The sequence below is a fragment of the Bubalus kerabau genome, chromosome 4 (genome assembly GCF_029407905.1).
Source record: "Bubalus kerabau isolate K-KA32 ecotype Philippines breed swamp buffalo chromosome 4, PCC_UOA_SB_1v2, whole genome shotgun sequence".
Taxonomy (NCBI): Eukaryota; Metazoa; Chordata; class Mammalia; order Artiodactyla; family Bovidae; genus Bubalus; species Bubalus kerabau.
The window spans coordinates 6,873,948-6,901,437 of NC_073627.1; the positions used below are offsets into that span (position 1 = coordinate 6,873,948).

General features: G+C 52.4%; 1 protein-coding gene across 1 annotated transcript; it reads left to right on the forward strand.

Moving 5' to 3' along the window:
- Nucleotides 1-114: 114 nt before the first annotated feature.
- On the forward strand, nucleotides 115-27,490 carry LOC129648593 (dynein axonemal intermediate chain 2-like). Its single transcript, XM_055575045.1, has 12 exons — nucleotides 115-1,262; nucleotides 3,727-3,888; nucleotides 5,511-5,632; nucleotides 10,121-10,263; nucleotides 11,241-11,354; nucleotides 16,167-16,306; nucleotides 17,590-17,712; nucleotides 21,355-21,578; nucleotides 23,068-23,203; nucleotides 23,776-23,922; nucleotides 24,749-24,976; nucleotides 26,805-27,490. Exons 1-12 carry the CDS (start codon nucleotides 1,080-1,082, stop codon nucleotides 26,931-26,933), a joined length of 1,851 nt encoding a protein of 616 aa, XP_055431020.1. The 5' UTR covers nucleotides 115-1,079; the 3' UTR covers nucleotides 26,934-27,490.

Below are 27,490 nucleotides of genomic sequence, written 5' to 3' on the forward strand. Positions count from 1 at the left end.
ATCGTGGTTTTTTCCAGAGCCCTCCAGGTGTTTCTAAGTGTGTGGCCAAGGTTGAGAATCACTACTGTATTTTCGTTTGTTTGTTTTGGCTGTGGGATCTCAGATCAGGGACTGAACCTGCCCGCCCTGCTGCGATCCATTTTGAGTCATCTTTTTGTATGGAGCGAGGTAGAACCTGGGGTCATGCTTTTGCCTGTGAATGTACAGCATCCCCAGCATCATCTTTTTAAAAGACCATCCTCTCCCCATTGTGTTCTTAGCACCTTCATTGAAAATCAATTGACCATAGATATAAAGGTTTATTTCTGCGCTCTCAATTCCATTCCATTGACCTAAGTGTCTGTCCTCATGCCAGCATATCACTCTGTCTTGACTATTCAGGTTTTGTTTTTTATTTTAATGTGGACCATTCTTAAAGTCTTTATTGAATGTGTTACACTATTGCTTGTCTTCTGTTTTGGGTTTTTGGCCTGTGGGATCTTATCTCCCCGACCAGGTATGAAACCCACACCCCCTGCACTGGAAGGCCACGTCTTAACCACTGGTCCACCGAGGAAGTCCCTATTCATGGTTTTAACAAATGTTTTCTGACAGAGTAAGTGAAATCATTGTCAGGTCCAGTGTGCTGCAGGGAATTTAATTCAACATAATCACCATCAATATTCCTTCCTTGCCTCTGGATAATCATATTAGCTCAGCAAAACCTGCATCATTTGTGAGTTAGAGCTCTGGAGTCGGGTTGACCAGCGGCAACACTTGTTGGCTCTGTGGTCCTGGGCAAGGCATTCTGGGTACCTGTGAATATCAGGTTCCTCCAAAGTGGACTGGTGATCTCACTGTCCACTTTAGAGGGCAACTGTAAGAACCAAGCAAGATAATGCTTAGTCTGTAGTCATCACTCCATAGATTATTTTTTCAAATGCAGCTCAGGATCTGGACAAATCCCTTAGGAGCCTTCCCCCCACAACCAGAGAGGAAACACGGAGCCGCCCTCAGTGGCGGGGCTCCTGGAGACCAAGAGGTAGCCAGCTGGAGGCCCTCACCACATACCCTTCCCCATCCCTGCAGCAGCCGGTACCATGGAGATTGTGTACGCATACGTGAAGAAACGCAGTGAGTTTGGGAAGCAATGCAACTTCTCCGACCGCCAGGCAGAGCTGAACATCGACATCCCGCCCAACCCCGAGCTGGCCGAGCAGTTTGTAGAGCGGAACCCGGTGGACACGGGCAGCCAGTGCTCCACCAGCATGTCGGAACATGAGGTGGGTCCCTGAGCCAAGGGCCGGGCCAGTGGAGGTGTGGTCTGGCAGGGTTGTGGGTCAGGGCTGGTAAGTGGGACTGCGTGACTCCATTCCCATGGGAAGCCAGTGGACCAGTGCGGATGCTGGATGTGTGAGGGCAGAATCACCCCCAATCTCAGCTTGGTGCCCAGGGTCAGGACAAGCCCCAGTACCAACCACTCCCTGGGCCAGGCGAATGCAAATCAAGATCTCCTCTCTCTGGCCTCCCCTCTAAGACTCTTCCTAGAGTTGTTTTAGGCATTTGGTGCAGCTTTTGAACTGTGGTGCTGGAGAAGACTCCTGAAAGTCCCTTGGACAGCAAGGAGATCAAACCAGTCAATCTTAAGGGAGATCAACCCTGAATATTCACTGGAAGGACTGGTGCTGAAGCTGAAGCTCCAGTATTTTGGTCATCTGCTATGAACAGATGACTCACTGGAAAAGTCCCTGATGCTGGGCAAGACTGAGGGCAGGAGAACAGGGCGTCAGAGGATGAGATGGCTGGACGGCATCACGGATGCAGTGAATGTGAACCTGGGCAGACTCCGGGAGATGGTGAGGGACAGGGAGGCCTGGCGTGCTGCAGCCCACGGGGTCGCAGAGAGTCAGACACGACTGCGCGACTGAACAACAGCAGCTGGGAGAGGCATCTGAGGGGGCCAGAGATTCATACCTACAGGACCTGCCCAGCTCGTGAAAAAGAAACGGTCCCACCGAACGTTCTGGTCACAGGTGCCTCTCAGATAAGAGAACTGAGTGTCGTGTTGCTGTTCAAAACCCAAGATTTCTCCTGGTCTGTCCGAAGTAGGTGATCAGCTCCTGATTATGTCAACAACTGCCGGGAGAAGATTAGACTGAGGGGATGACCCTGTTGTCATGTTCCTAAATCAGCGGCATGAAAATCACACTGATTTGGCCAAAACACGTGATGAGCGTTTCCAATAACTTCCAGTTCAAACACACTGACTGTCCTGCTTCCCCAGGGCCAGCTGCTGTCACTGGGGCCAGAGCAGTCTTGTTCACGGGAACTTCCTAAACAAGACGACAGCCATGAATTCCATGGCACGCTGGGGTCTCCAAGGCCAGTGTCTCCGCCCTGTTGAGACTTGTCGCTTTCGTGAGAAATGGCTTATAAAGGAAAAGGAAGTGAGAGTGAGAGCTCAGTGAGTGTGGATCTCCATTTGGGGTATTGAGAAAGTTCCGGAACTGGATAGTGCTGAGGATTGCACCCCATCGTGAATGTTCTTAATGCCACTAACTTGAGCATTTTTTTAATGGTCAGAATGGTAGATTTTCCCTGGGGGCTCAGACGGTAACGTGTCTGCCTACACTGCAGGAGACCCGGGTTCAATCCCTGGGTGGGGAAGATCCTCTAGAGAAGGAAATGGCAACCCACTCCAGTACTCTTGCCTGGAAAATCCCATGGACAGAGGAGCCTGGTAGGCTACAGTCCACGGGGTCGCAAAGAGTTGGACACGACTGAGCGACTTCACCTCACCTCGCTTCATGGTAGATTTTATTTTTAAAAATATTTGTGTATTAATTTGGCTGCCCTGGGTCTTAGTTGTGGCATGCAGGATCTGGTTCACTAACCAGGGGTTGAACCCAGGCCCCCTGCCTGCATTGGGACTGCGGAGTCTTAGCCACTGGGCCACCAGGCAAGCCCCAAAATGGTAGACGTGATGTTATATGTATTTTATGAAAGTGTTAATTGCTCAGTCGTGTCTGACTCTGTGACCCCAGGGACTGTAGCCCACCAGGCTCCTCCGTCCATGGGATTCTCAAGGCAAGAACACTGGAGTGAGGTAGCCATTCCCTTCTCCAGGGGATCTTCCTGATCCAGAGATCGAACCTGGGTCTCCTGCATCTCCTGCATTGGCAGGCAGATGCTTTACCATCTGAGCCACCAGGGAAGCACATGTATGTTTTATCACAGTTGAAAAGATGCGGGGTGAGGGGACTGCAAAGGAGGCAGGAGGTAAGTTTAAAGGGCAAAACTGCATCTATGCCGTCCTCGCTGCAACGGAGAATGAGCAAAGCAAATCCAAACTCTCAAGTGTTCTATGCTTTGATTCCCGTCTCACTGTAAATGGTAGATTAGTCACTTTGTTCTTTGGGGTGTCACAGAGCAGATGGGTGGGTGGGCTCCTCTGGGTTTTTAGGGTTGAGGTCAGGTCAGAACTGGATTTCTCCAGGCCGCCGGCATCAACTGCAAATTGGCTGTTACTAACTCCACAGGCTAGCACGTTCATGGCCGCCTGCGACCACCTGAGGACCAGAAAGTTCCTTGCTGGTACCTGAAGACGTTGCGGCTCTGGTCAAGGGTACCTCACGAGGCCCTCCCTGAATACGCAGAGCCCAGGGACCCGGGAGCCCCGGGACTCTGGTTTGCAGAAACACGCTTCCACCAGGGCCAGGCTCTTCTCACCTGTGACTCTCTGTTTAGGCCAACACAGAGCGCTTTGAGATGGAGACCCGGGGGATTAACCACATCGAGGGTGGCTGGCCCAAGGATGTGAACCCCCTGGAGGTGGAGCAGACGATCCGCTTCCGGAAGAAGGTGGAGAAAGATGAGAACTACATCAACGCCATCATGCAGCTGGGCTCGGTAAGGCTTCGTTCAGCTCGGCCAGTGTCTCAGCCATGACTGCTTCCCCAGCTGCATGTCAGGCTCAGCAGCTAGCTCCTTGAGGCAGGACACCACGTACCATATGGAACCTTCGGTCTGGGAGCAGGTAGGCAGGTCCCCACAGCAGACCCAAGGGTAAGGCAGGGAAGTCCAAGGACTGAACAGGTTTTAGGAGGAATCGGGAAAGTGGGAAACCCTCTGGGCAAAGGAGCCCTAGCCAGCAGCTACCTGTCAATAGGGGTCATTCATTCATTCATTCAGTCAGCACATTTGGATGGAGCTTCTAGCCTTTGCCAGGTGCAGTAAAGATTGCAAAAATGAAATTCACATATATCCCACCCTAAAGAGTTTGTGAGCCACCAGAGGCCAAAGACAAAAACAGAGATATCACAGTATTATCAGGGGCTCCCCAGGCAGCTCAGAGAAGGCAATGGCACCCCACTCCAGTACTCTTGCCTGGAAAATCCCATGGACGGAGGAGCCTGGTAGGCTGCAGTCTATGGGGTCACGAAGAGTCGGACACTTACTGAGGGACTTCACTTTCACTTTTCACTTTCATGCCTTGGAGAAGGAAATGGCAACCCACTCCAGTGTTCTTGCCTAGAGAATCCCAGGGACAGCAGAGCCTGGTGGGCTGCCACCTATGGGGCTGCACAGAGTCGGACACGACTGAAGCGACTTAGCAGCAGCAGCAGCCCCAGGCAGGTCAACAGGTAAAGAATCCACCTCCAGTGCAGGAGACAGAAGAGATATAGATTCAATCCCTGAGTTGAGAAGATTCCCCTGAAGTAGGAAATGGAAACCCCCTCCAGTATTCTTGCCTGAAAAAATCCCATGGGCAGGGGAGCCTGGTGGGCTACAGTCCATGGGGTCTCAAAGAGGGGGGCACAACTGAGCACGCACATACCACACAATCTCACATTGAAAGGAAGGCTGTAAGGAAGAAATGCTTTGCTATTTGCCCCATGCGGAGGGAGAGTTGGTTTCCTGCTGAAGGTATCAGGGGAGCCTTCCTGGAGGAGGAGGCCCTTGAACTTGGGATTTTCCTTGTTGGACATTTGGAATAATGGGGGAGGGCCTTCTGGATGGAGGAAACAGGAGATGGATGCTATATACAGAGTGGCTACTAATTCCGTTTGGCTAGAACTGTGTTTCTTCACCTTTTTTTTTCATTGCTGTCTCTCAACAAGCCTTTTTAGACATTCCCCCACCCCAGTGAAAATGTAATACCAAAGGTGTACTGTATATTTACGTACTATATGTGTGTCTGGGAGGCCTGGCGTGCTGCAGTCCATGGGGTTGCAAAGAGTCAGACACGACTTAGCAACTGAGCAACAACCACAAAATGTATGTCTGTACTTTGTACAAAAAAAAAAAAAAAAAGGTGATATTATTTTACCCCCACGAAGCAATTTGAAAACAATTGGAACCAATCTCCACCCTTTTGCGGGGTAGATGTTGCCCCCATTGAAAATTCGTGGCCTGGAAGGAAGGCAAAAGACTGCGGGATGTCTCTCATCCCTCCCAGACTCCATCTCAGCCCTGGTCAGGCTGAAAGGACCTCCCTTTACCACTAAGGACTCCCGCTGTGTCCCCCGCAGATCATGGAGCACTGTATCAAGCAGAATAACGCCATCGACATCTACCAGGAGTATTTTGACGACGAGGATGCGGTGGAGGTGACGGACGAGGCCCCGTCAGCTAAGACCATCAATGTTTTCAGGTACCTCTGTAGCCAGGCAGGTGCCTGGCCGACCTCTGTCACCCCTGTGGATGGGTGCTTCCAAAGGGGACCCCTTACCCATCTCTCCATGCTGTGGGGATAATGCCCTCTGTGCTCTGAGCTAAATAAGGGACAGAGCGATCAAATGCCCAGTAGATAAGTGGTCCCTACCTTGGAGGCAGGCCTGGTGGGTGGAAAGGGAGGAGAGAGTCCGTCTCAGGAAAGAATAAAGCAAATTTGCAAAGCTGAGTACACGTGGGGTCGATTCATACTGTGTGGGGAAGGTCCAAAGCACCAGACATCTGTGATCTGGCTGCACTGTGAGCAAAAAAGACCCTTGTCCCAAGCACTTGGGAGTCTGCCTGGAATAACCTCCAAGGACAGCAGTGTAACAGAAGCTTAGCCCGGAGACGTGTGTGAGATCACTGGATATTCACTGCAGCAGGGTGTGCACTAGCCAGAGACTGGGAGTACACTAAACCCATCAGTAGGGTCTGGTTCCGGCAATTCTGCTATGCCCGCACGCTGACTACCACTCAGCCATCTGAACGAATGAGGCAGCTCCTTAAGCAAGAGTTTCTGAGATTGCTGTGTGAAACCAAACCAAATCAAGACGCAGAACCGTGTGTAGAAAGCACTACATTTTGTTGAAAATACACCTAGCTAAAGCAAACTAAATGTCCAATGACAGATGAATGGATAAAGAAGATGTGGTACATATACACAACGGATATTACTCAGCCACTAAAAAGAGCGAAATAGGGTCACTCTATAGAGACGCAGGTGGTCCTAGAGTCTGTCATACAGAGTGAAGTAAATCAGAAAGAGAAAAACAAATGTCGTATGTTAACACACGTATGTGGGAATCTAGAAAAACGGTACAGATGAACCTCTTTGCAGGGCAGGAGTAGCGATGCAGAGGTCGAGAGCGGACCTGTGAACACGGTGCGGGGAGGGGAGGGGGAAGTGGGAGACTGGGACTGACCTGTGTCCACGATCACGCGTAAAGCACAGGAAGCTCGGCTCGGTGCTCTGTGATGGCCTCGAGGGGTGGGAGGGAAGTCCAAAAGGGAGGGGATGTCTGTATACATGTAGCCGATCAATTCATCATACAGCAGAAACTAACACAACGCTGAAAAGCAATTATGCGCCAAAAGAGAAAATCAAATATACCTATGTATATGTGCATGTATATATGCATATATGTATACGTATGTATATACGTGCAGGTGTGTGTTCTTGAATATGCAGAGAAAACCTGTGACTTTGGAAGCCACTAACTAGCATCAAATGCCAACTCTAGGGGATTCATTTTGCCACCTGGAAAGTGTCTGACCCAGTCCGAGCACGACCAGCAAGGACTCTTCTGATCCAGGGCTGAGTCCTGGTGGGCACTGCAGACTTCTAGCAATGGGCATGCAAGAGAGGGGCCAGGGCGGGGCGGGGGCCGCCTTCTCTGCTGCCAGCATCTGACCTTACGTATGGACACCCGAGAGGGCTGATGCATGAGGAATCATCACATCCAACCTCCACGTTTGACAGGCGAGGAACCTGGCCCCGGGGAGGAGACGTGCTCAGGGCTCTCAGCGGGTGGGTGACCCAGCCAAGGATGGGACTCAACCTGGGCTGCTGCTGCTCTAGCCGTGCCCCCAGGGAGGAGTGAAGTGGATGAGTCACACGACCAGAAACTTATTTCATTTCCTCCTTTTGTTCATGTCTTCCGATGACTTCCATGACAAAGTGTCAGCTTGGGACCATCACGTCTTTTTCTTTCAACTTACTTTCTCAACGTTGGCGTATAATTGCTTCACCGCTTGTGTTCGTTTCTGCCGCACAATGCAGCGAGTCAGTCATAGGCATGCGCACATCCCTCCTTCTTGGCGCTCTCTGCCCCCGCCAGTCCCGCCCCTCTAGGTCATCACCGAGCTCCCCGTGCTGTGCAGCAGGCTCCCACTTGCCAGCTCCTTTACGCATGGTAGTCATGGTGTGTGTGTGTCAATGCTCTTCTCTCAGTTGCCCCCACCTTCCCCCTCTGAGTCCACATGTGGGGCCATTAAGTCTTTAATCTTTTTTTCACTCTTACACATTGTCTCTCCCCTTTCATTTTTTGAAAGTGAAAGTGAAGTCGTTCAGTCGTGTCCAACTCTTTGCGACCCCATAGCCCACTAGGCTCCTCTGTCCATGGAATTTTCTAGGCAAGAGCACCGGAGTGGGTTGCCATTCCCTTCTCCAGGAGATCTTCCCAACCCAGGGATTGAACCCAGGTCTCCCGCATTGTAGGCAAACTTTACCATCTGAGCCACCAAATTGAGCTAATATTTTTTTGAGCAGTTGTTTTTTTTCCCCAAAGAAAGAAAGAATTATTACTTGCAACAAGTAAGGAGAACACCTTGGATCTTTCCCAAAGCAGCCTCTCAAGCAGTTTTAGTCCCCAGCAAAACGGATCAGAAAGTACAGAGAATTCCCACACGCCCATCCTCCCCCCACCCACAGGGCCTCTCCCCCCAGCAGCGTCTCCTGCCTCCCCCACCCCGTAGGTGGGACGTTTGTCACAGTCAGAGCGCAACACAGGACAGCGTTACGCCCTGTCCTTAGTCCGCTCAGGCTGCCGTCTCAAAATACTATCACTTGGGTGGCTTACCAACAACTGAAACGCATCCCTCATCACTCTGGGGGATGCAAGTCTGAGCGCAGGGTGCCAGCAAGGTCAGAGTCTGTGTCTCGTGAGGACTCTCTTTTTTTTTTTAACTGCTTCTCGAAACTTGTGGGATCTTAGTTCCCTGATCAGAGATTGAATCCAAGCCTGCAGCAGAGAGAGCACCAAGTCCTGACCACTGGATGTTTCAAAATTCTCACGGCTCGATTTTTATTAATAATTCAGAGACAGCCGCCTTCTTGCTGAGAACTCACAAGGCAGAAAGGGTGAGGGTCTCTCTCGACCCTCTTTTGTAAGGGCACCGATCCCATTCATAGGGGCTCCACCCTCACAGCCTAATCACCTCCCAAAGGCCCCACTTCCGGATACCAGCACACTGGAGATTAGGCTTCAACACAGGAGGTTTGAGGGGATGTGCTCAGCCTCCAGCACACCCCGAGTCTGTAGTTCACATTAGGGCTCCCTCTTGGTGTCATAGATGGCAAGACACAGAATAGTTTCGTTGCCCTGAAAGTCCCCTGTGTTGACATAGGAAAAAAAATGGTTACTAAAAGGGAAAAGGGGGAGGATAAATCGGAAGTCTGGGATTAATAGATACACACAACTATATGTAAATAAATAAATAACAAGGACCTGCTATACAGCACAGGGAATTATATTCAGTATCTTGTGTGCTCAGTCGTGTCCAACTCTTTGCAACCCCATGACTGTAGCCCACCAGGCTCCTCTGCCCATGGGATTTCCCAGGCAAGAATACTGGAGTGGGTTGCTATTTCCTACTCCAGGGAACTTTCCTGACCCAGGACTGAACCCGTGTCTCCTTCGTTTCCGGCATCAGCAGCTGGATCCTTTATCACTGAGCCACCTGGGAAGCCCCTGAATATCTTGTAATAACCTAAATGGAAATGAATCTGAAAAAAAATGTGTATATATATATTTCCTTTGCTGCACATCTGAAACTAACACTGTAAATCAACATATTTCAATTAAAAAAAAAAGTCCTCTGTGGTCCCAGTGGCTAGGACTCCAAACTCCCAACGCATGGGGCCCAGGTTCAATCCCCGGTCAGGGAACTAGATCCCTTGTATCACAACTTAGACCCAGTGCAGCCAAGTAAACAAAAATATATTTTTTAAATCCCCTGTATTTTACCTATTTCTCCCTCCCTGCCCCTAAACCCTTGGTAACAACTGATCTTTGTACTGGCTCCGTGGTTGTGCCTTTTCCAGAATGTCATATAGTTGGAACCACACAACATATAGCCTTTTCAGATCGGTTTCTTTCTCTTAGCATTAAAAAGAAATGAGCTATCAAGCCATGAAAAGACATGGTGGAAACTTTTTAATGCTGAGTAATAACAATGTTGAATGTACCACAATTTATCCACTTACCTACTGAAGGGCATCTTGGTTGGTTCCAAGTTTTGGCAGTTGCAGATACTACTGCTGTAGACCTCTGCATGCAGCCTTTTGTGTGGACAGAAGTTTTTGATTCAATTGGGCAAATACCAAAGAGCCAGATTCTTCATCTTCCCTCATAGTTTAATATTAATGAGAGATCAAGTCTCAGGCGCAGAACTTTCAGCAAATGAAGACATCAGACCGAAATTTAAAATTTTATTTCCATTCTCTCTTTTTTTATTAGTTTTCTTTGTGGTTGTGAGATCAGTTTTCCAATTAAGGGTCCTAGAGGCTTTGTTTTTAAAGTAAATTTCTTCTAGTGAATATTTAAAGACGTTTGAATTCCTTTAAGAAAAAAAAATGAGCAAATATGAATAGGAAGTCTGGGGATCCAGACACTCTGGTCTTCTGCCCTCTCGCCCTCCTCTAAAGGGACCCCCAGGAAATTAAGCGGCCAGCCACACATGTCTCCTGGCATCCCGATGGCAACAGGAAGTTGGCAGTGGCGTATTCTTGCTTGAACTTTCAACGGGCACCCGAGGGCATGAGCAACGAATCGTACATCTGGGACCTGGGTGAGGCTCAGAGGGGCCTGGGGACCCGGGAAGGAGAGGGAGCCCGGCAGAGGCCAGCGAACGCTCTGGGGGAGGTGGAAGAAGCGGGCCTGTCGGGGGGCTGGTCCAGCGCCGGGATCCCAGGAGCCTGGAGGAAGCCAACGTCTTGTCCTGTCCCTGCCTGGGTTCAGATGCAGTCAAGTGAAGCCACAGCAGAAGCAGGAACTCCCTTCATTTCCGGATCCTGAATCAGGGCATTCAAGACCAGACCTGGAGTCCCAACTCTGGGCCCCTGAAGAGCGTATCAGAGAGTCCCCAGCAGTCTGAGAAGGGACCCGGGGGGAGGGAAGGGGACCCCCCTGTCCTGCCTGCCGGGCACTTGTCCCTAATTTCTGGCCAGTAGGGCAGTGTGTCCACCCGGGAGCGGGGACCACAGTGGACAAAGGGGCTCACTGCACAGGCATAGCCTGTCAGGGGGCAGGGGGCGGGGGCTCCACGCTCTCAGACGTCGCTCGTCGCTGTCATTGTGAAAATGAACATTAGCTCTTGGTAGCGGTGTGGGAGCCGAGCACGGAGCGAGCACTTTCCACTTTTGAGCCGCTCAGCGAACTCTTACTGCCCCCCGTGGGCTGACATTATTGTCCCTCCATCATTCTCTCTGCTGTACACACAGGGCAACTGGTTCACAGAAATCACGGGAGAGTTAGCGTTCTGTAAAAGCCCTAGGGTCAAAACCTCATTTTATACTGACCTGGGAGATGGAGTAGAATGACAGTCACACACACACACACACTTGATTCCCAAAAAAAACATCTGTAGAAGAACCTCTAGGGCTAGAGGCTGGTCACTGAGGACCAGAGGTTGCAGCCCGGAGAGGGGCTTCCTAGCTTTGCCCCACTGCCCCCGACCTGGACTAGGGGTTGAATTGTTTGACTCTGTCCTTTTCTTTCCAGGTCTGGTAGTATATATATATATATATATTTTTTTCTGCCTTATAGAAAACCCCAACAGGCCAGAAATCACCCTAAAGCCGTCTTCTCCTCTTGTCACCTTGGAGTATAACCCCAAAGATTCCCACGTGCTCCTGGCAGGCTGCTACAATGGGCAGATCGGTAAGGAAGGCCCCCCCCACCACCACCCGGGTGCTTAACCAACCTCTCCCGGGCTCTGAGGCAGCGAGGCTCCGCTGCGGTCCAGCCAGGGTCCACCTGCCAGACCAGGCTTGCTGTAGAGGACAAAGTCGGGGTGGTGGGGTACTTCCTGAAGCTTTCAGGCGTCAAGGTGAGACAAGTTTTGTTGCTGCCTCATCAGTGTCTTCCGGAGAAGGCAATGGCACCCCACTCCAGTACTCTTGCCTGGAAAATCCCATGGATGGAGGAGCCTGGTAGGCTGCAGTCCATGGGGTCGCAAAGAGTCGGACGCGACTGAAGCGACTACACTTTCACTTTTCACTTTCCTGCATTGGAGAAGGAAATGGCAACCCACTCCAGCGTTCTTGCCTGGAGAATCCCAGGGACGGGGGAGCCTGGTGGGCTGCCGTCTATAGGGTTGCACAGAGTTGGACACGCCTGAAGCGACTTAGCAGCAGCAGCAGCAGTGTCTTCATTTGTAAAAGTTCAAGTGAGTCTGAAGTTCGTTCAAAATTAGAAGTTAAGAAAAAGTACAGGTCGAGTAAAGTCAAGGAACATTTACTGCACCTGCCCTGGACCAGGGCTTCCCTGGTGGCTTGGACGGTAAAGAATCTGCCTGCAATGGGAGAGATATGGGTTCGATCCCTGGGTGGGGAAGATCCCCTGGAGGAGGGCATGGCAACCCACTCCAGTGTTCTTGGCTGAAGAAGTCCACGGACAGAGGAGCCTGGCGGGCTACGGTCCATGGGGTCGCAAAGAGTCAGACACGACTGAGCGACTAAGCACACAGCATTCCCTGAGCCAGGCTAAGGCAACTAGAGGCAAAGGCTGGTGACATCACTGGGGAGCTCCATCTCGGGAGAGGCGGTCAGGACAGGCTACCTGACACGGTGGGTAATGTGTGCCAAGTCGCTCGGTCCTGTCCCTCCGACCTCATGGACTGCAGCTCTTTAGGCTCCTCTGTCCATGGGATTCTCCAGGCAAGAATACTGGAGCGGGTTGCCATTTCCTTCTCCAGGGGATCTTCCCAACCCAGGGTTAGATCCTGCATCTCTTGTGTCTCCTGCATTTCAGGTGGGTTCTTTACCACTAGGGCCACCTGGGAAGCCCTTATATATGATAATGAGTGTGAGTAATACCAGCCGTACAGAGTGAGTGGAGAAGTGGTTCTTCCTCTTCTTTTTTTTTTTTGAAAGTGTTTGTGAAGAGTTGATATTCATTCTTCCTTAAATATTGGGTAGAATTCACCAATGAAGCCGTCTGGTCCGAGGATTTTCCTTATTGCTGGTGTTAAAAGAGAAAATTCAACCTCTTTATGTGTGACAGGTCTTCTCGTGTTTTCTGTTTCTTCTTGGATCAGTTTTGATAGCTTGTGTTTTTCTAGAATTTTTGTGTTTCGTCCAGGTAATCTCATTTGTCGAGATATAATTGTTCATTCTCTTACAGTCATTTCATTTCTGTGCGGTTGGCAGTAACGTCTCCTGTTTCTTTCCTAATCTTAGTAATTTGAGTGTTCTTTTTTTTCACTTGGTCAGTCTAGATAGGGGTTGGTAAAGTTTGTTTTCTTTTCAAAGAACCAACTTTATATTTTATTTTATTGATGTTTCTAAGTTGGTTTTTATTCTCCATTTCATTTATTTCCACCCTAATCTTTATTATTTCCTTCCTTCTGCTTACTTTGGGTTTAACTTGTTCTTCTTTTTCTAAATTTCTTAAAGTAGAAGGTTAGATTATCGATTTGAGATTTTTAAACATACAGATGTTTAAAGTTATAATTTCCCTCTGAGCACTGTTTTAGCTACACTAAGTTTTTGTATGTTGTATTTCCATATTCGTGCATTTTGTATTTTCTAATTTCCCTTTGATTTCTCCTTTGACCCATGGGTTATTTAGAAATATGTTGTTTGCTTTCTATATATTTGTAAACTTTCCACTTTTCCTTCAGTTACTGGTATTTCTAGTTTTATTCTATTATGGTAAGACAAGATACCTTTTGTGATTTCAGTCTTTAAAAATCTGTTGAGACTTGTTTTATGGAATCTGTCCTGGAGAATATTCCATGTGCATTTGAGATGAATGTTTCCTGCTTGTTGCCATCTACGGCCAAAAACTCTTGCAGACTTTCCTGGAAGCCTCTGTGCGCGTTTGAGCACACTTTCAGCACATAGCCGGGCAGTTGTCAGTTTGGCCTTAGCCGCCCCACCGAGCCTGCAGGTCAGCCAGAGGTGAGAGCTGAGGGCCTCCCAGTTCTTCCAATACTTGGGCCACCTGATGTGAGCATCTGACTCATTGGAAAAGACAGTGATGCTGGGAAAGATTGAGGGCAGGAGGAGAAGGGGGCGACAGAGGATGAGATGGTTGAATGGCATGGTGATGCCAGTGCCAAACTCAACAGACATGAGTTTAAGCAACCTCTGGGAAATAGTGAAGGAAGTGAATAGTGAAGGAAATAGCGAAGCCTGGTGTGCTGCAGTTCACGGGGTCACAAAGAGTCAGACATGACTGAACAGCAACAGCAAAGGTGTGCGCACAGCCCCGGGAGCTTCTAGTTTCCCGGGAACACGTCAGAGCTCTTCAAAGCCCCTATGGACAGCTCACTCTCCGGCTTTTCCTTTGAAGCTTTTCGGCTAGCCTGCTGTTTGCCCCACCTGTTATCCACCACTTCCGGACACTGCAAAGTTAATCAGTTGCCTGCAATTTTAATTATTTTCAAGACAGACTTGTTAAAAAGACCCTTTTCCCTGGGCAAGCTCTGAGTCAAGCTGAATACAGACAACTTTGCAAACGGGGAGGAGGTCTTCCAGGGAACCACTAGACAGGTCAAACAGTGACAACTCTTTGAATAGGAGACTTTGAAAGAGCTCCAGCTCCATTCTGCTCCATCCTGTGGCTGCCAAGATATTGGGTTTTTAACAGGAAGGCAGAGAGTTATTTTTCAAGGCTATCATAGAACCGGAGATTATAGCATCTTAACTGGGGCAAGCCAAAATGCAACAAAACTTACTGTTCTTATCAAGATTCAGCTATTTTTCTTGAATAAACACTCTGATTTGCTGCCAGCCTTTGGCTAATTTCCGGAGTTCTGAAAAAGTTGATTCTGATCATCGATTTTGCCAACATTCTCATGGCTTTTATGGAAGAGAGAATTCTCAGAGGTCCTCGCTCTGCTATTTTTGCTGGTGTGACACCCAGAAAACTGATGTTTCGATCCCATGTGAACTCAGAAGAAACCCGTCTCCATGGCCCTGAAGTTTCCTGCCTTCCGGCCACCCCTGGCCTTGAAATAGCCAAACTCTTAATCCTCCTGTTTGCGCCCCAGGCCGGACTCAACCAGGCATGATGAGGGGTCCCCTTCTGTCCAGGAGTAGGAGCCAGAAGGGCTGGGAAACTTCCCAGAAACTCTACGTGATCAGGATGCCTCCTGGCCTCCTGAGACCTCTGACCTCCCTCTTAGACCTGCTGCCCCCACCTCCAGGGAGCCCCTCTGTGATGAAATAGAAGTGGATTCCCATCAAGTGAAAGCGTTAGTCGCTCAGTCGTGTCCGATGCTTTGTGACCCCATAGACTGTAGCCCGCCAGGCTTCTCTGTCCATGGGATTCTCCAGATAAGAGTTCTCGAGTGGGTTGCCATGCCCTCCTCCAGGGGATCTTCCCCACTCAGGAATCGAACCCGTATCTCTTATATGTCCAGCACCGGCAGGCGGATTCTTTACCACTAGCGCCACCAGGGAAGCCCATCAATCTCCCTGCAACTTTATCTGGGTGCTGGCGCTCTGAAAGACAGAAACGGAGTCACTTGGCCATGGTTTATTCAGGAGCCCTGCCTCGCTCATCACTCCTAACCCCTTTCAGTGGTTTTCTCTGCCAGCCAGACCAGCCCAGGCTCTTGGGCTCTGCTGTCTATGAGAAAGACACAGTGGGACCTGCCCTTGAGCACTGCTTTGCCGGAGCAGAGCAAAGTGAGCTAAGAAAACCCGTTTCTGGGCCAGACTGGTGCAGAGCCAAATGCCTTAGACTTGGATTCCATAAATCGAGATTTATGGATCATGGACTTCTGTTGTTGTATTACAAAACCAGCTTTCCTAGAAACAGCTCTGAGTAACAGGGTGGGTCCTCACCATACACTCGTGGGAAAATGAAGACAGAATCCATCAGGACAGAAAAATATATATAGATAAGCGTTGAGTCTTTCTTGGTAAAGCAGAAGAGATGAAGTCCTAATAATGAATCCAAAGAAAGGATAATCTCCCTCTGTGAGTTTCTTTTCCAGGCAGCAGCAGCAGAGGTACAGAGGTGAAAAGGGGATGAATGGATGCAACAGGAGAGATTTGCCTAAGTGTTTTTACTTTCCCCAGGATGGAGGTGCTCCTCTCTCTTTCCCTGCCTCCCTCCATCCTGAAGCTCCTCCTCGATCTTAGTTCCTCCTCACTTCCTCCAGGAAGCCTTCCCTGACTGCCTCCCTGTTGTCTCCCCCTGGAGCAATCACAACACAGGCTGTAACTTGGCAGATTTCCCTTCCCGTCTCCTAAGGACTGTGCCTGTCTGAGTCCCAGTGGCTTCCCCAGGGCCCAGTGTGATGCTCACTACATGTTAGGGGCCCTGATGGAATGAATGAAGTGAGCTTCAGGGGCTAGTAGGAAACTCAGGCTGGTTTGAACTTAGCCCTGATTCTTAAAAAAGCCCCGTATCTGTCAAACCAAGACAAGCAGCATCCCCCGATCCCGTGCTCCCTGCGCTAAGACAGGAAGCCTGTACCGCCAGCACCCACTACCCCCTCGTCTCCTTCCCCGCCAGCCTGCTGGGACACGCGGAAGGGCAGCCTGGTGGCAGAGCTGTCCACCATCGAGTTCAGCCACCGAGACCCCGTGTACGGCACCATCTGGCTGCAGTCGAAGACGGGCACAGAGTGTTTCTCGGCATCTACGGACGGTCAGGTACGAGCGCTGGAGGGGCAGGGAGTGGGGAGCAGCAGCGGTCACACGGTCCCCCATCGGGATGTTTCCTTTTGCATTTCATTGTAAAACTGAGCAGTAGGTAAAGATGCGTGTGGAACACAAGCCTAAAGGTACAGGAGGGCAGGCGGTGAAGCCCGTCCTCCCGCCGCCTTCAGCCTCCCAGTCCCCCGTCCTCCCCCACTGCCTGCAGCCTCCCAGTCCCCCTTCCTGTGGCGCCCACTTACATCAGCCTCTCCGTCTGCCTCCAGGCTCGGTGTCCGCATACAAAGCACACGTGTGCGTCTCTGCACTCTTCCTGCGCACCTTGCACGTTGATTTGCACTTGATGTTTTTCATTCGGCATGTCTCAAAGATGTTTTTGTATTTCATAAAGTGCTGCCCCCTGCCTGTTAAGGACTTAATAAATTATGGATATGCTGTAATTTATTTAAGTGGATTTTAATAGTTTGTAGTTACCAAAAATGTAGCCAAGAGTGTGTTGGAGGGGTTGAATTTTTTTGTTGGAGTATAATTGCTTTACAATGCTGTGTTAGCTTCTGCTGTACAACAGAGTGACTCCGCCATATGGATACATATCTCCCCTCCCTCTCGAGCCTCCCTCCAGCTCACCCGCCGAAGTCAGCACAGCACCAAGCTGCGCGTCCTGTGCTATTTGGCAGGTTCCCTCCAGCTATCTAGTTTACACGCGGCAGCGCATTTATCCCAGTTCGTCCCATTCTCCCCTTCCCTGCCAATGCCCACACGTTCCTTCTCTACGCCTGCATTTCTGTTCCTGCCCTTCAAATAGGCTCATCTGTACCATTTTCTCCCTAGATTCCACATATATGCGTTAATATACGATACTTGTCTTTCTGCACAGAGTGTATTTGCATATAGATTACCGCATACACATGAAGCATGCGCAAACACAGTGCATACACATACGTTCCTGGCAGTGGAATTTCTGGGTCAAAGCATATGTGCGTTTTGAATGTTGCTATATATTGCCATATTGTGAGGGGTCTTTAAGGATACAGACTCCAGGGCCCACACCTGGCAGTTTTCACTCAGTAGGTCTGTGGTGAGGCCGCCTGCTTCTGGATTTTAGGGACCTTGCCCAGGACTGACGATCAGCCAGGACCATGGACCAGAAGAGCAATTCTCAAAACACGCCTGTTCCCTCGGTTGCTGGGTGTCTGACACCCAGTGTCTGGCCCTGGGAAGGTGGAGGGGGTAAGAATTGTGGGACTCCAGGCCTCAAAGTCGGCTCCTCCTCCCATCAGGTCATGTGGTGGGACATCCGGAAGTTGAGCGAGCCGACCGAGGTCGTCATCATGGACATCACCAAAAAGGAGCATCTGGAGAACGCCTTGGGGGCCATCTCCCTGGAGTTCGAGTCCACTCTGGTGGGTGTCCCCTGCCCTCCCTTTCCCACCTTCCATGGCCGGGGCAGCCAGAGCCGAGGGCAGGCCCGTGGCTGCTGTATCAGACGCTCGTGGGCCCCAGGCTGCTTCTTACCTTGTGCTCTGGATGGTCCTCTGTGGTCCTCCTAGACCTGTGTAGTCTTTGCAACCACTTTCCAGCAGGGGGCAGCAGAGTAGAGGCAGAAAGCCCCTTTAATTCACCGAGTTCCCATTTGGCCAGTGTCCCCGCTGATCAGAAGGCGAGCCTTCTGACTGCACGGGATTCCAGAGATGCTCCATGCTGTAAGAAGAGCCCTGTCCAGGATTAGCATCCGGACCCCAGGCTCTGCTCTGTACCTGACTCATGTCCTCATGTGGGGCCCTGGGCTGGCAGCTCACCCCGTGCGGGGGAAGAGGAGGTGTTGGAGAGGAAAATGAGATGAGAGGAGGCTCCTGGGCAAATTGATCACAGATGGCATTTAGTAACTAAGGAGGAGCAGTAAAGAAACTGCAAAGCAGAGGGCTTTGCAGAGCAGAGCCCTGGTGATCCAGTGGCTAAGAATCCACCTTCCAATGCAGGAGACGCAGGTTTGATCCCTGGTCCAAGAACTAAGATCCAATATGCCACCAGGCAGCTAAGCCCACACACCGAAACTCCTGAGCCCGAGTGCTGCACCTAAGACCCAACACAGCCAAATAAATAATCTAAAAAAAATAGAAGAAAAATAAATAAGAAATAGTGGCTTCCCAGGTGGCTCAGTGGTAAGGAGTCCGCCTGCCAATGCAGGAGACTCAGGTTCGACCCCTGATCTGGGAAGATCCCACGTGCCGCAGAGCAGCTAAGCCCGGGTGCCACGATTATTGGGCCTGCGCTCTAGAGCCTGGGAGCTGCTACCGCTGAGCTCACCCGCTGCAACTGCCGAAGCCCGCGTGCCCTGGAGCCCGTGCGCCACCACGAGAGACGCCGCTGCAGTGAGAAGCCCACGCGTCGCAATGAAGAGTGGGCCGCGATCGCCACAACCAGAGAAAGACCTGAGTGACAGCGAAGACTCAGCACAGCCAAAAATAAAACATAATGAGAAGAAACAGCAAAGCAGTCATGTGGATGTGTCCAAGGAGGGAGGCTTCTGGAAGCTCAAATGAAGATTCCCTCCAAAGCAATAAAATGACCTTCCCGGACGGCTCCTGGCCTGACCCCCTCCTGGGATCGTCACTGGTTTGCCTCCAGGCCGACATCATTCCCAGGCCCTTAGGAGGTGGACAGGCTCTGACCTCACCCTTGCCCTGGGAGCACCTCCCCCACCCCAAGCTGGGGGATGAATGTGGTGGGGGAGGTGGACGACAACTTTACTGGACATCCCCCACCCCCCAAGCCCCGGGCTCTGTGGGGAGGACTCAGAAAAAGGTTCTGTCTTGGAATCAGAGATTTCTAGGCCAAGTGCTAGACGCCGTGACCACACCATTGCTGGTCCCCACTTGCCCCCCGCCTTGTCGCCGAGTGGGCACTATGTGCTGGCCCCCTGTAGCCGCTGATGCGATGAGCTTGTGTAATCACCCATGACCGTCTTGCAAGCTAATGGGATTAGCATTATCCCAACTTTGCAGATAAACAAAATGAGTCTTTAGTGGGAAGGTGAGTCACGTGCTCCAGAGCAGGGAGCAGCTGGGACTCAAACCCAGGGCTCTGGCTGCAGGGTGGGGCTCTCCACTCTCACCCCCACCGAGGGGCCCTGGAACTGGCGTTCTTCCTTACTTTTCTGGGCCTCTCAAGCTTTTTCTCTTCATTTTCCTTTAACGCCCCCCCACCCCATTTATGGGACTTCCCCGATGGCTCAGCAGATAAAGAATCCTCCACCAATGCAGGGGACACAGTAGACGTGGGCTTGATCCCTGGGTCGGGAAGATCCCCTGGAGGAGGAGATGACAACCCACTCTAGTGTTCTTGCCTGGAGAATCCTCCGGACAGAGGAGTCTGGCGAGTACAGTATGGGGTCGCAAAGAATCCGACACGACTGAGCAACTAAGCAAGCAGGCCCTCCATTTGTAGCCCAGCCGTTCTCTTTAATTGTGGTAAAAAAAAAAAAAAAAAAAAAAGAAATTTAAAAGCACCTAATGTAAGATGTACCACCTTAACCATTCTTTTTTAAAAAACTATTTATTTGGCTGCGTCAGGCCTCAGTTGCGGCACGCGGGATCTCCGTTGCCTCGAGTGGGGTCGCTCATCGCAGCACATCGACTCTCTAGTTGTGGCTCGTGAGCTCGGTTGCTCCACAGCATGTGGGATCCTAGTTCCCTGACCAGGGATTGAACCCGTGTCCCCTGCACTCAAGGTGAATTCTTAACCCCTGGACTACCAGGGAAGTCTCCACTTTAACCATTCTTAAGTGGGCAGTTCAGTAGTGTTAAGTATATTTACACTGTGGGCTCTCCAGAACGAGAACTTTTTCATCTTGCAAAACAAACTCTGTATCTTTTAATCAACTAACTCCCCATCTTCCCCTTCCCTCAGTCCCTTTGACTTTCTGTCTCTATGAAATTGACTCCTCCGGGTACCCATTCACTTCAGTGAATTCTTTTTGTGACGGACTCTTTTCACTTAGCACAACGCTCTCAAGGTTTATCCACAGTGTGGCACATGGCAGAATTTTCCTTTTCTTTTTTTTTTTTGGAGGCCAAATAGTATCGCATTGTATGAATAGACCGGGGTTCCCTGGTGGCTCAGATGGTAAAGAATCTGCCTGCAGTGCAGCAGACCCAGGTTCGATCCCTGAGTCAGGAAGACTCCCTGGAGAAGGGAATGGCTACCCACTCCAGTATTCTTGCCTGGAGAATTCCACGGACAGAGGAGCCTGGCTGGTACAGTCCATGGGGTCACAAAGTCGGACACGACTGAGCGACTAACACAAGCACGCGTGAACAGACCACGGTTTGTTTTTCCACTCATACGGACACTTGGGTGGCTTTTACCTCTTAGCTGTTGTGAGTAAAGATGCTATGGAGGGACTTCCCTGGTGGTCCAGTGACTAAGACTCGGAACTCCCAACGCAGAGCCCAGGCTCAATCCATGGTCAGGGAACTAGATCCTGCATGCCCCAACGAAGACCCAGCACAGCCAAATACATTTTAAAAAACAAAGCAAAGAGCAAACAACCAAAAAAGTCCAGCAACAATCATTAGACATGGGTGTACAATGAAGCCGGGTTTGCAGTGAGTAGTAGCCGGAGGCTGGAGGCGGCTCTCCTGGACTCATGGGTCACAGTGTTCATTCAGTCATTAACTTCGTGTGTAAACAGACATTCAGGATCTTTTTTTGGCAAAATGCTCGGTGCTCACATGATGCGTGAGGGGCTGGTGATGCAGCTCTAGGGAGCAGATGACTGGGGGGGGCTTCATCACTCGTGGGGCCCTTGAGCAGGTGCTAAAGAAGGGTGGGATCTGCTCAAGCTGACCAACAGTGGGGGCGGCCCCCCAAAAGGGGCGGGGCACAGCTCAAGCAGAGGCTTAAACCAAAGGCACTTTCGGCACCTTTGGGCCCCCACCCCGCTGGTCCCACCGCTCTGGCCCTGGAAAGCCGCTCTCCCTGCCAGCTTAACCCTGAGCTGACGTTTCTTGGCGCCTTCCACTCACGCATCACCCCCTCCACAGCCAACCAAGTTCATGGTGGGCACGGAGCAAGGCGTCGTCATCTCCTGCAACCGCAAGGGCAAGACGCCGGCTGAGAAGATCGTGTGCACCTTCTCAGGCCACCATGGCCCCATCTATGCCCTGCAGAGAAACCCGTTCTACCCAAAGAACTTCCTGACCGTCGGCGACTGGACCGCCCGCATCTGGTCAGAGGACAGCCGGGAGTCGTCCATCATGTGGACCAAGTGAGGGGAAAATTGAGGTGGGAGAGGGGTGCCGGGGCTGGACGGGACAGGGGGGCCTGGCCCAGCCCAGGGGGGCTCTGAGCCTCTGTGTCTCCACCCATAAAAACGGAGAAAACATTTCTCTCCAAACATCCGAGCCAATGCTAGGAAAGAGCTTGATTCAGCGACTTCAGAAAGGGAATCAGCTTCAAACTGCCCACTTGTCTGCTGATGGACATTGAGCTTGTTTCCATATCTTGACAATTGTGAAGAATGCAGCAGTGAGCATGGAAGGGGGGCAGGTGTCTCTTAAAGATCCTGCCTTCAATTCCTTTGGATAAAGACCCAGAAACGGGGGGCTTCCCTGGCAGTCCAGGGGTTAAGACTCTGTGCTTTCAGTGCAGGGGATGTGGGTTCGATCCCTGGTCAGGGAACTAAGATCCCACATGCTTCGCAGCCGAAAGAGAAAAAAGACCCAGAAACAGGATTGAGGACCTTCCATACTGTTTTCCACGGTGGTCGCACCAATTTGCATTCCCACCATCAGTGCACAAGGGTTCTCGTTCCTCCACATCCTCACCCACATTCATCTTTGGCTTTTCTAATAATGTAGCCGTCCTCACAGGTGTGAGGTGATATCTCACTGTGGATTTGGTTATCTTCCTCCACTGATTAGTGATGTCGAGCATCTTTTCACGTACCTGTTAGCCGTTTCTTTGTCGTCTTTGAAGAAATGTCTGTCCATGTCCTTTGCCCGCTTTTTTAATTGGGTTGTTTTGTTTTGTTGTGCCATTGACGTGTACGAGTTCCTCATCTATTTGGGGTGTTAAACCTTTATCAGATATCTGGTTTGCAAATATTTCCCCCCATTCCTTAGGTTGCCTTTTCATTCTGTTGACTGTTCCCTTGGCTCTGCAGGAGCTTTTTAAGTAGATACAATCCCACGTACTTATTTTTGCTTTTGCTGCTTATGCTTTTGGTGCCAAATCCAAACATTCATTGCCAAGGCCACTGTCAAGGAACTTTTACTCTATGTTTTCTTCTAGAAGCTTTATGGTTTCAGATCATATGTTTAAGTCTTCAGTTCATTGTGAGTTCATTTTTGTATGTAACATAAGGGTCCAGTTCCATTTTTTGCTGTAGAAATCTTTGAAAATCAAGGTTAAATCAAGTAGGCAGTATAGCCCTCTCTTCATCTGAATAGTGTGAACGTTTCTGGGCAGATTTTCCTTCCTCCAACTCCTTTTCAAGTGAGTCTCATGGCCGGGGGACCGGGCCCAGGCCTGTGCCCTTGAGTTAGGTATAGAGAAACACCAGAGCCCTTTGCAGTGCAAACTGTGAACCGTGGCTGGTGAGGCTGGCACGGCCAGAAGTCAGACACCAGGAAGAACTTCCAGGCTGAGACCCAGGAGCCGGGGAGGGGCTGGATGAGCAGGGTCTTGGCTCAGCAGGCTCTCCCTGCATCCCACTCCCTCCGTGGTCCCTGACCGGAGGTCCTGGCTCCCTACAGGTACCACATGGCTTATCTCACTGATGGCGCCTGGAGCCCCGTGAGGCCGGCGGTTTTCTTCACCACCAAGATGGACGGGACCTTGGACATCTGGGACTTTGTGTTCAAGCAGTGCGACCCTGCCCTCAGCCTGAAGGTCACGTGCACCCCCCTCCCGGTGCATCCACGCCCTCAGAAGCCTGGCCTTTCCTCCCGCCAGGCCTGTTCTGGCCAAGCCTGGGCCGAGCCGAGCCTCCCAGCTGAGCCAGCCTTATCTTATCAGCAGAGGCGGGGCAGAGACCTGCAGGGAAAGAGCGGGGCTGGGGAAACTGCAGAATGAAAGGGGCGCTGGAGGGCCTTCCCTGGCAGTCCAGTGGTTGAGACTCTGCCCTCCAATGCAGGGGGCACAGGTTCGATCCCTGGTCAGGAAACTAGGATCCCCATGCCTGTCTGTGTGGCCACTAAAAAAAAAGGAAAGAAGTGAGGCCGGACTGAGGGGGTGGGTGTGGTGGGCGGGGTACGGTGGGAGATGAGGCTGGAGTGAAGGGTCTTGCAACCGACTTTAGGGTGTGGACGCCCTCCTGTGGGCTGAGGCTGGGGTCCCTATCGGTCGGGGAAGTCCCCAGGGGTGTTTGAATGGGGCTGCCGGCCTAAGCCTCCCCAAGTACCAGATGACCAGACGAGCAGAGGGTGACGTGGCTCCCGCGGGTCTGCCCGGCCCTCCAGCAGGTCTGTGACGAAGCCCTCTTCTGCCTCCGGGTGCAAGACAACGGGTGCTTCATCGCCTGCGGCTCCCAGCTGGGGACGACCACGCTGCTGGAGGTCTCCAACGGGCTGTGCACCCTCCAGAGAAATGAGAAGAACACGGCTTCCTCGGTAGGTGCGGGCCCCCGGCGAGGCGGGCACACTGGCTCCGGTCCTGGCCTGGCCCCCGGCCGAGCGGGCCGGTCAGCGAAGGGCAGACGCGCTTCCACTGCCTCCTGGGAAGCGGGTGGACATTCGGGGGTGGGTCAGGGAACGGGCCTGAGAAATGGGTATTGGCCGTGTCTGAACCTGCCCAGGCTTCACCACTCAGGAAGTCCAGCAGCCCTGAGCAAGTCTCTTGACTTCTCCAGGCTTCAGGTTTCTTCAGCTGCAGATCCAAGCGGTGTGACTCGGTCTTTTTGTCTAGTTGTAAACAGTATACATTTGGGGCAGCCGAGCCTGTCTGAGGAAGACTTAGCTGATACCAATGGTGAAGCAGCTAGAAGGGACTGCTCGGGGGAAGGGGGTGCTGGGGCGCTGAGATTCGTCGCCCTGGCCGGGAGTCCTGAAGACGCCTCCCCAGAGCCATGGGGTACCCAGAGGGGTTGAAACGCCCTGGTGTTGAGATCCTGGGAGGCCCTCCTGGCTCCGCCTGGTGTGCAGTCCCACCACTGAGCTGGTCCTCTGGGGGTCCAGGGACACCGTCTTGCACACCCCCAGAGAGCATGCTTCACACCGGCGTCAGGCGCTTGGTACTCCTTGGAACTGCGTGACTTGGCATCCCTGCTCCCCTCCTCCCAGCTCCAGTATTTAGCCCCCGCTTTCTTGCCATCAGCCGGGAGCAGGGCTCTGTGGGGCTGCCTTGAGCAGAGTGATGGGAGCCCGCTGGCCCCCCTGCGCTGGGAGCCGGGGCCGACCACCCGCCACTACCATGGCCTCCCTGTCCCTGTGCCCCCAGATATTCGAGCGCGAGATGCGGCGGGAGAAGATCCTGGAGGCGAGGCACCGCGAGATGCGCCTGAAGGAGAAGGGCAAGGCCGAGGGCCGGGACGACGAGCTGAGGGACGAGCCGCCCATCTTGAACCTGGAGGAGCTGGTCACCAAGGCCGAGGAGGAGTTCTTCGACATCATCTTCACGGAGCTGAAGAGGAAGGAGGCGGAAGCCATGAAGAAGCAGCCCAAACCTGTAGGGGCCTCGCGCGGGGGCTCGGGGTGGGCTGGACGGGAGGGAGCCACGGGGCCCCGGCTGCCTGCCTTCTGACCTCCTGCGCGGCTCCAAGAAAGTGGCCCCACCAGGCGGACCTTCCTTTGTCCATCTGGCAAATGGGGAGAGTGACTTCCTTCCTCCTGGGGAATTCTAAGTCTCCAAACAGGCTTTCGGCTCCCTGAGCTTCTCGGAATCCTCTGCCCACACCCCAGAGGGCACCTTGAACTCCATGCAAGTGACCAACTGGATGAGGACCCAGGGCTACATGAGCCATGAAAGGAGAGGGGGCCTGGAGGCCTGGAGGGTGCAGAGGGGGCTGTGAGGTCCGTGGTGACCCCACCTGGCATGAGGGGGTGAGACTGGTCCTGAGCTCGGCCATCCACGCAAAAGAGTTGGCCCAACTTAGAGTCGACCAGACAGCGGCATCCAGCCGTGGCCCTGTGCCAAAGCACTTTCTAGCTGTGTCGCCTGGGCTGGTCACTTCACGTCTTAATTCCTTCATTCCATCTGGAACAGAAGGAGGCTGAGTGAGGAAGGCGGTGTCTGGTCACCTTCCAGGCCCTTCTGGGTACCAGGGGGCAGAGGAAGGAAAAGATGTGGTCTGCCTAGACCATTACCTTCAGGGGCCCAGGGATAAGATGCTAAGATGCGAAAGAGTAAAAGCCCAGTGTGCCAGGGAGAACAAGTGAGCGTGGAGCAGCGTCTGCCCTTGTCGGCAAGATTGGCTGCCTTGTTAGGGGAGGAAGGAAAACGCGCAGAGCAGCTCAAGGGACTTGCCTGGCGGATCCAGTGGTTAAGACTCCATGCTTCCCCTGCAGGGGCTGCAGGTTCTATCGCTGGTCAGGGAACTAAGATCCCACATGCCACTCAGCCCAAAAAAGAAAAGTATTGAGAAGTTCGAGACTGTGACAACAGAGTGCTGGAGCAGGGGTGAGGCCATCACCGGCCCATGGAGCCAGCGCCCAGCAGCAAGAGGGGCTGGGTGGCCAGTCCTCAGGCAGTAAGGCAGTGGCCAGGTCCGAAGGTGGGTGAGCATGCAAAAGAGCCGCCGGGTCCATCTCATGACTGCTCCCCGCATCTGTCTCCCTGTCGCTGCGTCTCGAGACAGGTGGTGACTTCTGTGGGTGCATTTTGCATCTGGAAATAGTCGGATCTGGGCAGCCTTATTCTCACACCATCCGGTGATCTGGGGCAGAGGTGGGGGGCATCAAGGCGAGACTGGAGTCTAGGCTTTCTGACCCCATAGCCCAGGCCTCCCCCCAGCCGTCCACGCTGGGCCCTCCAGAAGGTCTGCAGACAAAGTGCAATGCGGCCACTGATTCCGTGCCTGCTGTACTCTGAATGTGCTCCCCACAGCGGCTGGAGCACTCTGGATGGAGACACTGACTCTCAGAAGGGCTTACGCTTCACTGAGCCTGGCCCCCTCCCTCTGCTGCTCGCCGCAGGCTTCCTGCGCATCTCTGCGTCTCTGCACTTGGCCAGACGTGCCGGAGTCAGAACAGAGAATCATCTGCTGGGTCCTCACCTGAATTATTTCTAATCCCAGCCACTGCCCTGAAGGAATCACACCTGGCTTTAGGGCAGGGGGCCAAGGAATCCCGGGGGAGGTAGCTCATGGCCGCCCAGGCAGCAAGCAGCAGGTGCCTGCCATCCATGCCCGCTGGAGCCGAGTGCCCTCTCAGTCCCTGAGGCCGTGGCGCTGGCTACATGGCCTCCTGGGTGCCAGGCATTCCCGGGCTCAGAGGTTAACGTCCCGATGCGAGGAAGGCCTGCCCCCCACCAACGAGTCTCTGCTGTCTTTCCGTAGCCGAAACAGCCAAGCCAGGAGACAGATGAGGAGGTGCAGGGAGAGGAAGAAGCGGAGGAAGAAAGAGGCGACGGTGAAGGGGAGGAAGGAGGCGGTGAAGAGAGTCCAGCGCTGGGAGGTCAGCCCTGACCGGAGCCCAGCTCTCACACGCGCCTGTATCCCATCTCTGGGCACTGCCCTGGTGTTAACAAGTGGGAGCTGACCGCCTTCCTTAAAGGGGACGGGAGGGGCGAAGGGACTCCAACCCAGACCCCTCGCCCTACAGATCCCCGGTCCCCACCGACTCCCCGAGACCCCTCAGAGGGAGGGAAGGGGTGCAGGTTCATCCCCAAGCTGGTCCTCAGCCAAGTTCAGCCAGCTCCCCTAACCCCACCATCCCCGTGGATTCAGCTTCTCGAGGGCTGCCCCGATGAGCATCTCCCTTCACAAGCCTGCAGAGCCTCCCCCAGGGCTGGCCACGGCCTCCGTCGGGGCTTGGGAAGGCCTGTGGGTGGGGAAGGTGGCGGGGGTGGGGGGGTCTCTCTTTCTCCCTTACTGAACCTCCCCATCCACATACGGCTGGGGAACACAAAGCCTGTCCACTTCTAAGATGTCTTTCCCAAGCAACTTCCCTGGGAGACATTTACCTCCAAAAGGGTGAGAGACGACGCATGAAACCAACCAGGTGAATACAGCGAGCTTTCTGC